The sequence below is a fragment of the Danio aesculapii genome, chromosome 6, assembly GCF_903798145.1.
Source record: "Danio aesculapii chromosome 6, fDanAes4.1, whole genome shotgun sequence".
NCBI classification, from domain to species: domain Eukaryota; kingdom Metazoa; phylum Chordata; class Actinopteri; order Cypriniformes; family Danionidae; genus Danio; species Danio aesculapii.
In genome coordinates, this window is record NC_079440.1 from 46,547,635 (window position 1) to 46,560,110 (window position 12,476).

At 36.8% G+C, this 12,476-nt stretch overlaps 1 protein-coding gene across 1 annotated transcript; it reads left to right on the top strand.

Moving 5' to 3' along the window:
• Positions 1-1,707: 1,707 nt before the first annotated feature.
• ppp4r2b (protein phosphatase 4, regulatory subunit 2b) lies at positions 1,708-12,263 on the top strand. The gene is made up of 9 exons (XM_056460386.1): positions 1,708-1,853; positions 3,023-3,104; positions 3,575-3,745; positions 7,302-7,395; positions 8,267-8,304; positions 8,415-8,489; positions 8,573-8,713; positions 10,401-10,723; positions 10,805-12,263. The coding sequence occupies exons 1-9, from the start codon at positions 1,733-1,735 to the stop codon at positions 11,128-11,130; spliced, it is 1,371 nt and encodes a 456-aa protein (XP_056316361.1). The 5' UTR covers positions 1,708-1,732; the 3' UTR covers positions 11,131-12,263.
• The last annotated feature ends 213 nt before the right edge of the window (positions 12,264-12,476 follow it).

Genomic DNA, 12,476 nt, shown 5'->3' on the forward strand with positions numbered 1-12,476 from the left:
TTGGCAATTATAGAGTTAAACTCCTGGCATTTTCTAAACTAAGGTTGATTAACATATTTTTGCAAAAAATATGTGTGTATATTTTTAAGGCAGTTTAATTCAGGGGCTGTTTTCATCCTTAACATAAAAAACAGCTAGTACATTTGAACAGTGCACAAGGGTTAAACGTTTTAAGCACACTTTTAAAAATAAATGCTGAATTTGGACAAAATACAATTTAAAGATAAAAATGTCATAATGTCTTAAAGGACATGATGATTTTACCTTTTACCTAATCTCTCATTTTAAAAATCTGTAATCATTTAAGTTTTGTTGTTACAGCTTTTTACTGTGCTTTTTTGTGTGTGTGAATGTGAAAATGGTTGTGTTTTGATGTGTGTTTTTATATGTTCATTAGCACAATGTGCTGAATTATATTTGTGACTAGTTTCCAACCTCATGTCCTGGTCTGGGATCAGTGATGAGATTTATTTAACTGGAGACTATTATTCATCTCATGTTTGTGTACAAAGATGCAGCACCAGGAAGGTTCTTCTCTGGTGTTTTCTTCTTCTTTTGTCTTTCTGAATGTCTTATATTATATGTATTATTGTCCTTTTATACAAAAGTATGTCAAAAGAATAAATATGCATTATTTTGACAATGTCTTATACAATTCCTTTTGCATAATGCCTTTTATTTTGTAGGGTACAGTAGTTTAAAATTCAGATGGACATTGGTCATACTTGTGCTAAATAAATATAAATAGTCTATTAATTTTAGTCAGGTTGTAGTTATAAATCCTTGTATGATGTTATAAGTACATTTTGTGAAATTAAGAGTAAGAACAGTCACTTGTGTTTAAATAGAAAGTTGAGTGTTCAGTTATTATTACCCAGAAAACACTTTTGGGTTTAATAGACGACTAATAGAAATCTAAACTCTAGACAGCTTGTTTAGATAAATATAATACAAAAATAACTGTGGAAGTGTCATTTAAGCGTACGCCCACAATGATATTGAAGTAGGCATCCTGCAAGGATTTGAAACAACAATCTGACTGAAATAATCAGCCTACCCAGCAAGCATTTTTTGTTTTTAAAAGATTTCTAATAGACGTCTAAACATAATCGTCTTGCCTAAAACGAGGTTAAATTTGGGCTGTCACTGAAAATCTAATAAACATCTAAGAATAGCCCAAAACTAGACTAGTCTAATGACCATTCCACAGTTATTTTTGTATTATATTTATCTATTATTATAATTAGAACAGTGCAATATAAATATTATCAACACAGCATATAGACTATTTTATTTAGGTATCAGTCGTGTAGGATATGTTATCTGGATGATTAGGCTAGTCTACGTTTTGTAGATTGTTTAGTTAAAATTAACTTTACCCAGATTAGTCATTCTAGTGTTTAATTAAATATACAGACAAGAGTTCAGTTATAAATAGGTTAATAATTTAAGTCACATCGTCGTGTCACAAATCCTCGTAAGCTGCCTACCTTGACAGCACTTATGAGTATACACTTAGCTCGAAACGCGACTACTGTGTTTAAAAATGCAGTATACACGAGACGTTCACTATGTATTGCTGCACGGCAACAAAAACATTGTGTTCAACCACCCAGAAATGATGCCTAAATAGGTGGCTGACTAGGCTTTGGAACGCGGCCATGATATTGCGCAACAGTCAGCGCTCCTGAAGAGCGGCCGGCAGTGACGTCGCAGTCGCCGCCATATTGAAATGTTTCCCATCTCCTCTTCTTCACTGAGCTCAACAGCAGCCATCAGCTCTCGCTTTCCAACAGGAGACAGGGAAAACAACACAGACATGGAGATAGACACTCTTCTGGAGGCTCTTAAAGGTACCCGGTCGCGTGTGTTGAGGCGGTCAGGGCGAGTTTAGGATGAAGTTATATGTGGTTATTGTGTGGTTAATGTGAGTTAGCTTATGTTAGCATGGCCTGTGGCTAAATGGCTTTTCCTGTTTTTCGAGGTCTGTTGTGTGTTAAGAGCAGATGAACAGGTTTCATTCTCCTATTTTTGCGACTTCTTTATATTTCTGACAGAAAGTGAAGGGTGAGCTAATTAATACGTTCATAAAAAGGCTATTGTTGGAGTTTACTAGGTAGTGGACTGCTATGATGTGGAGTTGAATTAAGTATTCTAACGTTACACATCTGTGTTAACTATAAACGTGTGAATAATGTAAACGTTTTCTTTGGAAGTTTGTTCTTTCTTAAACGTGATTTTCTTTTTGTATTTAACGAGATATCTTTCATTTAAGTTGCACTTTTGCTCTGCTCTTAGCTTTATTCAAATATATCAATAAATAATTTCCCATTGTTTTCATTAGCTTTTATATTTATTTTTGTGAGTAGTATAAATTGTTTTGGTGACAAAATTATATAAAACTAATATTTATTGCACCTGTATGAGCTTTATGTAAGTGTGTTAGGACTAGGATATTTTCTCATATTTCTAATGAAAGCACACCATATCTGCTCTTGGCCTATTTGATGTAAATGAATGATTTGCCATCCTTTATATTTATTGTTTGTATATTGTTTATTGTTTGGGGTAGTGTTAGTGGTTTTGGTGACTAAAGGCAAAAATTATTTAATAATGGCAAAAAAAATAACAAAGTTATTGAACTTGTAAATGATTTTAAGATTAAAAATGACATTTTTATATAGCCTAGATGTTTATTAGAGCTGCACTGCTTGCCTGTTAATAGATCTGTGCTTGCAAAATGATTCTATATTTTCTTAAAGGTATGGGTAATATTGTAGTTGTTTCTGGATGCTCGAAAGAGGAAATCGTGTTTGATTTCAATGCATGAAGATTATCTAGAAAGAGCTCCTTTGTAGTTGTGTGAAAATAACAACATATAATTAAGAGAACAATAAACAACTATTTTCCCCCTTATATATGTAATATCTGAATTAAAATATTACAGATAGAATGAAATGCATTAGCAGTATTTGGAGTTGCATGCACTCTCAAATAACTTTTATTATTGTGTCTCCTGCAGATTTTGACAAGAAGGTGAAGAAGGAAGCGTCTACTGTGTTGGACCAGTTTTTGTGCCATATTGCAAAGACTGGGGAAACCCTGTAAGTACATCCAGATATCTATGAGTGATCTAAGTGGGACACAGAAACTCTATTCACCTTTGTCTTCTAGCGGTTTGTTTAAAATCATAAGTGCTTTTTTAGGTAACACCAGAAGGTGGGTTGTTATATGACCTATTGGTTTCGTTCCAAAACAAACTAAACCTTGTACTTATCGACTAGATCTGCTTTAGACGACCTGCTCTCATTTCATGAAGTAAAACTTAGAGTACATATCTATCTCTTTGTAATACTTCTGCAGTCAAATATGTTTGCTTAATGACACGGAAATGTGTCATTAACAGTTGTGCTGGTTTTATGTCACTCACATCACCCTGGACTATTCTCACTTTATGTAACAATTGAAACCAAATCATTTTAAGGCCATTTAATAGTAAGTTATATAATAAACAGCTTTGTGACTGACAAATCTAAAAAAAAAATTGAGTTGTAACAGCTGTATATCTCTTCAGGGTGTCCTGGTCTCAGTTTAAAACTTACTTCGTGTTTAAACTGGAGAAAGTAATGGAGGATTTCCACGCATCGGCTCCAGAGCAACGAGGGCCTGCCAACCCTAACGTGGAGTCCATTCCCTTCGAAGAAATGAAGGAGCGAATTCTAAAGATTGTCAATGAATACAATGGGTGAGTTTGTTATTCTTGGAGAAACTGTGGCTTTGTGTTGTGGCACGTTTAATGTCTATCATTCATTATCTGAAATTGATTAGCATAACATCTAATGGCTCGTTTCCACTGAATGGTACAGTAAGGTACGGTACAGTACGGGTCACCTTTATCAGGCTTGCATTTCCACTGCCAAAAGGGTACCAAGGGTACCTTTTTGGTGGGCGTGGTGTACGACAATGTTTTAGTCGACGTCATTCTCACTCAAGCAAAATGTTGAAGTAAAGCTGTACGGGTCGTTCACATATGATATGAGAAGCACTTCTCACAAAACAGATGTTTTATATACATAAATACTTGTGTATAAATGTTTATTACTAACCTTTCTATGAACGTGATTTGAATATAACTGCAGATTAATGACAGTGCAAAATAGCCTACTGTAATGTCCGTGATTTATATAAAATAAATAAATAAATGCAACATGCATGAACACATACAGACCCTTACAGTCTTAGATATGTTACCAATTACAGAAAAAGTACACACAGCATACATTTAGTCCTTATTTGGCTTCAAAAACAATTCGCAACATCAGTGCAAACCTCTCATCTGTATCTTTAATCCTCACCACATGTACATGTATCCTCTTGTTAGAAAGTAATTCTGTCATTTCGAGTTCATAATAGTCCAAAAGGCGATGATGATAGTTAAACAGCAGTTTGTTCATGTTTTAGGTTGCTGAAACAATCATTTTTGCTCCCTTGTTTTTTCGTGCATCACTCTTGCCATTTGTCTGTTTCTGAAAGGGTCGGGTGTCAGAGGCACCTCAATAATAACACACACGTTATCATCATCAGCTCAAGAAGTTCCTTATTTTAAATGTAGACATGCAGTGAGCGCAAACGAGAAAGCAAAACCGCTCATTCTTTAGATGGCCTTGTAAACAACTATGGGGCACGACAAGGCTGTGTTTTTAAAATCACGGTTCCTTTGTTTTCATTCTCCTGCTAGTGACGTATTTCTATGAACCAATAGCGTTCAGCTGCGCGTTTTGCTCTCCCTTTTGTTGTGCCCCCCCTCACATACCCCAATTAATGCTTAAAAGGAAGTGAAAACAACATGTATGGGAGGGTCAGTTCTCTAAATAGTAAGACATAGTTAGCACTGATCTGCATCTTAAATACCAATATTACTAATTAAATAATAGATAATATAAGTATACATTTGACCATCACTATAATGGATTATACCATTGTGAATGCAATTAATCTAAGCCACTGGACATGGTAAGTGTTCAAAACGCTTTTCTTGTAAATTAGGTGTATAGCTTAAAATTAAAGTAAAATTAGACGTGTTGTTTGTATATAGTTTGACCTACAGTAACCTCTGAAAAGGTGAATCACAGGATATTGTAGGTCAGAATACACAAACTATATCACAAAACACTTAAAAATGAATTGTTGCATTAATAAAATAGATGTAATTTTAATTTGATTCACTGAAGCATGTATACCACAAAATAACATTACCAGAAAAGTTGACCCCCCCACCCCCCTGATCGTCAATGTATAATTTGCACCCTGCTTTTTGGTCCCTTTTGACAGAGGAAAGGGCCATAAAAGCGTACCGACCCATACCACTCAGTGGAAACAGGTCATTACTCATCAGCCAATGCCCTATGCGAATTTGGGAAGAAAATGACACCCTAACAGTAACAAACAGTTTGTTCACATGGACACACATGCATCAGTAGCCTATGTGCATGTCTGAGATGACACTGTTGACGAATTGTATATTAGTCATTACATTAAATCATTGCATGGTTCTATTAAAACATTTTCCCTGCTTGCGTTTTGAGTGTCATTTTCCACATCCGTTGCACAATATGTCATGATTCATTACATTTACCTCAAGCAAGTCATTTAGTGTCCACAGCTCATTGGTTTGCATGAGAAATGTACTTTAGAGAAATGAACACTACAGTAGCCTATAGTCTTTAATTTATTAAAGTTGTTGTGTACAATATAAAAAAAATAATATTAAATTAAGTGTCTTATTTTAGATGGGTTTTATTTAAAAATAAGTAGCAAATGAGCTTTATTATTATAGTAATGTATAAGTACTGCTGTGTAATTTACAGTATTATCTGAGTCGTAATTGACCCTTCACTCAGCCACACCCGAAAACTGCCACACACCAATCGTGGCTTAGCAACCGTAGCTACGCGCAGGAGGTCTGCCAAGCTTTTGATCGAGGGAAACAACCCAAAGCGTTGTGCATATGGGTTGTTCAAATTTGATACCCAGTATTCTAAAGATTTGGATGGGATGGTGGAATTTTATTCTGATTCCAAAGCCAACCCATGGGGAGAAATGCAAGCGTGGATCAAGCTGTGTGAGGGGCAATCCAGTCATTTTTTTCATCTGTTTCAAGCTACGAGTATTTGGATTACGTATCAACAAAACAAAACAGAGATATGATCACAAACTGAGCACTTGTGATCAATATATAGCTGTTTTTCAGTTATTCATAACCCTCATGTCCATGTCAGAGCTCCAAATCACAGATGTTTTCGTTTTTGGAGATTTAGTCATTGATGACGACAATATAGCGGGTCAGTGTCTTCTTTTATATTTAGTGTCTGATTAATATTTGCTGGTAGGGAAAATCTGTTTACTTCTGCTATTTACACTTTGGTTTGCATTTCAACTAATTTATTTTTTACACTGCAAATTAGAATAGAAACGGTATAAAAAGCACACAAACATACTGACAGTTATATGTACTGTTCGTTGTTATGGGTCAATGATGCTATTTGACAAAAATCCATCAATTTCCCCTTTCTGGCTGCTCTTTCTATGAATGAATTATGTAGACGCACTGTCCATGTGTGTTTCCTCGTCGGTTAGTAACACTATATTTCATAGCACAACAATTAGTCTATCAGGCTTTTTGGCTAAAAATAGAGAAATCACAGTTTAATTTGTTATTATTAGAATATTTTTTAATTTCACCTATTCTACTGTGCATGACCTAAGCTGTTGAATGGTCAGTGTATGAGGTGGCGAGGCTGTAGCCTAAATTTTGATGAAATTTTCTAATCGGTTGCCTATTATGTCATGAATATACCCCTGTAATGCATACTGCAGTCCTTTTTTTGTCTAGCTTTCTGAGATATCTCACCTGTTCGCCAAAAATGACTAATTATATCCCTGGGAATGTCTTACACTGGCGCATACATATTGTAATAGATGTGAAAGCTTGACAGGCATAGCAACAGTAACTAAGGAGGGCGGGGCTTAGCGAAGGGTCAATTACATTTTAAATGCCTGTTTTGTGTGAAGTACAATGTTGTATTAAAAACTGAGGAACATAAGAAACCTTTTTTTTAATGCCCCTAATAATATGCCTACTGTAATTTGCTTTTGAACAAAGGGCCTGTGTCTTTGCCCCAGAGCAAGTGTGCCATCTCCTGGCTGTTGATTATAAAAAGAAATGAAGTTGAATTGGTCCTAATTCTCAGTGGTTTGTTGTGGAGGATGCACCAGTTAATTCAAATGTTTGCTCTATCCAGGATCCCATTTACTATCCAGCGCTTGTGCGAGTTGCTTACTGAACCTAAGAGGAACTACACAGGAACTGAGAAGTTTCTCAGAGGAGTAGAGAAGGTCAGTGTGTGTGGTGCATTCTTCAGCTTTGAGAACTAATAAAGGAACTAGGATAAAGGAAATAAGGAACTAATAACTGGAAGCAATGCTACATTTGCTTTAAAATACTTTCACCTTTTTTCCCCCTGTTCTTATAATGGTGACAGACCCTATCCTGTATGTTCTGTTTGCATTAGCATTTTATTGTAGTTTTGCTTCAAGGTCTGATGCGGAATATTATTTCTTTCTATCTCTGATTTCCATAGACACACTGTTGATTTATGGTAATGTGAAATAGTTTTGCTGGGTGTGCTATCATCAATATAGAAGATAGCGTGTTTTATTTTATATGCTTACAGTTGAAGTCAGAATTATTTGCCCCCTTTGAAATTTTTTTTTTCTTTTTTTTATATTTCCCAAATGATGTTTAACAGAGCAAGGGAATTTTCGCAGTATGTCGAATAATGTTTTTTCCTCTGAAGAATGTCTTTGTTTTATTTCGGCTAAAATAAAAGCACTTTTAGCCCCTTTAAGCTACTTTGTTCGACTGTCTACAGACAGTTATTAGAAATGGGTCATTAAAACTATTATGTTTAGAAATGAGTTGAGAATTTGCTCTTCGTTAAACAGAAATTGAGGGAAAAAATAAACAAGGGGGCTAATAATTCAGGGGGGCTATTAATTCTGACGTGTGTTGGCTAAATGGGGTTACATTACCATGTAAAGAGTAAGTTTAGCTCATTGAATGATTTGATTACTAGTCAAATGCAAGCTGTCCAACTTTTAATTTTTCCTTTTTTCCTAATAGGAGTAGAATCGTGAAAGTTTATATAATACTAATAATAATAATAATAATAACAATAATAATATAATGTTTTCTCATTTTTTTCAGAATGTGATGGTGGTCAGTTGTATTTATCCTACATCTGAGTAAGTTATTACAGTTCTTTATTAAGATATTGAATCTTTTGTTTAACAATTAAACAAATGTGATTATTTACTCTGAAATGAATGAAGAGCTTTTTTGCCCCTCTTTGTAGGAAAAACGGCTGCAGTGGTGTCAACAGAATGAATGGAGTCATGTTATCTGGGAACACATCTGCATTTACAGAGAGGTGAGGGAAGTATATGAAGCTTAAGAGTAGTTATTTAAAAATATATATATGTGCATAAAACACAATTGCACTTTATATTTCAGGAAAGTAAACGGTCCAGGAACACCCAGACCATTAAACAGACCGAAACACTCCATGTCCAGTTCGCTGGCCACAAATGGCCTTCCGGACAGTACGGAAAACAAAGACACAAGCACACCACAGGGACACAGCAAAAAGGCCAGGTAGCCATCATATTTCAGCTCATCTTTTAAGCACTTTTCATCAGCATGGACCTCGCCGCACTTTGAGCTAGACTTTATTGTAGGGATGAAAGGGATTGTAAGGGAACAGTGGGATGAAGAGGAAGTAAGAGGATAAACGGTGAACAGGTAGGTAGGTTGATAGGGCATCCTACAATGATGCCCAGAGACTCAGAGTGGGGGTACGTCTCTGTAATATTTTGGTAGAGTGAGTGGACCCCTTGATTCCACCTAGGAGGGAAGAGAGGGTCATAGGATTGTTAATGGGAAGCAAGGAAATAGAGGAAGGGAGAGTGGGTTAGGTAGAACGAGAAGGGGTTGAGGAGAACAACGTGGGTTAGGGAGAATGAGAAGAACAGTGCTAGAGCAGGTGGTAGAGCCCACCAGGGGTGCCAGCACCTATTTAGGGGGGCGCGAGACATTGAGGCGTGCACTCGAGTAAATAATGATGACATAAATATGTGTTCACTAGAGTGTATCTGATTAATGTTAGCTCCACATCTAACTATCAGGCACCTGTAGAGATTTGCGTTCGAGTAAAATATATACAAATAAAATGGACCGGGTGCTTTTTAAAATGAATGATTGTCTGACAAAAAAGTACCCTTCTGAATCAAATCAGCAGGATGCCCTTCTGGATTGTTCACTAACTTTGAAGACACTACTGACTACGCTGACATGGACATCTATAGTCTAGTTATTTGCCTTAAAAGACTATAATATAATTAAGGTTTTTATGTGAAGTGCTTTCATGTAAGAGTTTCCTGTAATTTTGGGTGACTGCAGTTTGGTAGTTTCACTTTAACTCATGAGCATTTCATTCATGCCCCCGTTACAAACTGGGGTATTAGACGCAAATAAAGAGTTAGGACTGGTGAGAATTTAATAACGCACGCCGAATGGAAAGAAAAAAAACTTCCGGATTTCACGATGTGCGTGTCTGCAGTCCTTTACAGACAGCCGCGTGTGTCAGAAAATATGGCGAAAAGTCCTACATGACGGTAATAGTTTGATTGCGGTGTTTACTTCAATAATTCCACTAATATATGCATACTCCATGTCGTAATTCCATTTCTGTTCAGTTCAATTATGAATTTAGTTGGATTAAGGTATTCAAAATTTGCTGTTTACATGGTGACTCCTAATCAAAGTATTGTCTTAATTGTATAAAAATCTATTAAAGTATTGGTGTCCATGTAAACGTACTTAATGTTCGACTCAACCACACCATCAGGGGTCTGCGAACTTGGGTTTGCGAAGCAGCATTTTCTGTATTTACATACATCAAAGGCACACACTTATTGACAAAGGCAGATTATTTACGGTTAGTCGTGTCTTAAAAGGTTGAAAACCCCTGTGCTAGAGGCCTGGTCTGCCTTAAATAAGTTTTTAGGGAGTAGTTTTGTTGTGATTTGTTAAGGAGACAAAGTGAGGCGTGATTCCGCTGTTGAACCATTGTTAACAAGTTAACTCCAGTAAGATGAAGTATTAAAGAGACAAATGAATCATTTCAAACAATCATCTGTGTGTAATATGCTGATAGTTGAATCACTAAACGTTTTCTTATCTATTAAAACGGTGAATAATTAACTGTGCTGACCTTCAGCTAAGATAAATATCCTTTACAGTATAGAAATGGCCATTTTTAAAAAAATTCTTTTTGTTGCAGTGATGCATCTGCGTCAGGCATTGGTGGACCACTCGGCAGCTCTGTAAAAAACAAACACTTGGATGATGAGGAAGACGAGGGAATGGAGGAGGAGGAACACGAAGTAAAAAGACTCAAATTCAGTCAGGATGGCAACGAAGATGAGGAGGATGAAGATGATGTGGACGAGCAGGTTGTGGAGACCCCCAGATCCACACTGAGCAAAAGTCCCTCAGATAAGTCCGAGGACCCTGAATCACCGTCATCCATGTTGCAGGAAGGGAGTGAAGAAGAAGAGGAGGAAAGTAAACATGAAGGCTCAGCTGAAAACTCTGAAGACCAAGGTGGCATAGCTCAAATGATTTCTTGTTTTAAATAGTTTATTATTCTTTCTATAATGCATTTCTTTTTCTTTTTAAACACAGAGCCTTCCAGCACACAACCCGAGTGTCCCGTGGCAGATTCCAGAGAGGCGTTTACTGAGAGAGAGGTTCCCTGTGGTTCGGATGACTCCTCAGAAGAGCCAAGTGATATGGACCAATCAGAGCAGAGAGCGCCAGCAGGCGTGGCCTCTAGCCCAGAGCTGAGAGAAGGGGAGGAGCCAAGTGAGGTCAGCAGCAGTAGCACTGACGACAATGCCTCTGGACCCACATCCAGTAGCAGTAGCATAGATTCTCCCACAGAGGGCTACACTGGGTCAGGGGCACTGGACTCGGAGAGCGCAGAGGAGGAGCCCATGGAGCAGGACTAAGAGCCTGCATACTCCTACCCCAAACAACAATGTGCTTTTGTGGAGATTAAGACGACACACACACTCAAGTGGCCTTCCACAAAGGTCATCCCAAGCAACACCCAACCTACCGCCATGCGCCTTTCTGGTCGAGAGTCCACCTAACTTCTCCAAACTTCCCAAACGGACACTTTATGCAGATGTACATATGATTTTATTGCTGAAGTGAAGGTTTTAAGATGTCTCTCTTTTTTTTTTTTACACTTTCTTTCCTTAATTTCACGTCATGGGTTTTTGCCAATCTGTTTCATCATAGGGAATGATGTTTTTTGGGTGTCACACTGTCATCAGCTAATTGCATAAATATCCATGGTTAAATGCAAGCTTGTAAGAAGTCTCTTCCCCCTTGAAACCTTTTGTTGTATTTAACCTGGACGATTTCTTTTAATATTTTAGTCTTGGTTCAAAAGGTCTAATCTATCCAGTCTTGTTCTAAGACGAGGACTTGTCTCCTCAATATTTTAGTCACACAGTGTCAAGAATTAGGCCAGTGGAGTTTACTGCCTGAAGATGCATAAACTGGCCACTGTTCAAGTTACGTTCCAAGCAAAAACAAGCCATTAGCTATCTTTTGTTCTGTTAAATGATTCAAGCCTAGCGTAACATTTTTTTTTCTATCCGCTCGATTGTGTGTAACTGACGAGATCTAAACTCTCTTTGCTTTTGTGTAATCGTGCGGTCTTTCCGCTGCATTGAAAGTGAGTGGTTTATGTCAGGTACATTTACCTCTTGTTCAGACAGATTTCGTGATTCACATTAATTTATAACAGCATTTCAATCTCCTATTTTATGAGAAGTTGTTTTCGTTGTTTCAGCGGGTGGTTATTGACCACTTCGACTAGCTCAGTGTCATTCCTGACAGTCCTACCCCGAGTTGTCCCACCGAGAACAGCTGGCTGCGCGTTTTGCAGCCGTGTGTTTTTTGATATTTAGAATTTTTAAATTTCTGTAAACTAGTGTTTTGTAGAGCGTTGTGTTCACTGCCTTTTGTGCATCCATATATAATTGTATGATTTTTTTTTTTGGTGTATTTACTGAATGCGTGTGGTTTCAATACAGTATTCAGATGAAGCAATAAATGTTATTGTTTTAAATGTTTGGAGGCCCTTTAATTGATCAAACTAAGACTAGAGATTTGTTCATGTTTATGAATGGTTTAAACTTTAAAGGCCCTCAAATATGAAGGGCCACTACTGAAAAACAAGAAAAAAAAACTATTACTATTAATTACTAAAACGATTTACTATTGAACATGTTTAAATGTTTCAGGGTGTCTGCTAGGTCTTAATGTCGTAAATTTTTGAAAA

What these genes read in the sequence shown, in the direction of transcription:
- ppp4r2b (XM_056460386.1), top strand. Translation starts at nt 1,733, where the DNA reads ATGTTTCCCATCTCCTCTTCTTCACTGAGCTCAACAGCAGCCATCAGC. An exon ending in GGACACAGCAAAAAGGCCAG is followed by an intron (nt 8,714 to 10,400) that starts GTAGCCATCATA and finishes TTTTTGTTGCAG; the next exon opens with TGATGCATCTGCGTCAGGCA. An exon ending in TGAAAACTCTGAAGACCAAG is followed by an intron (nt 10,724 to 10,804) that starts GTGGCATAGCTC and finishes TTTTAAACACAG; the next exon opens with AGCCTTCCAGCACACAACCC.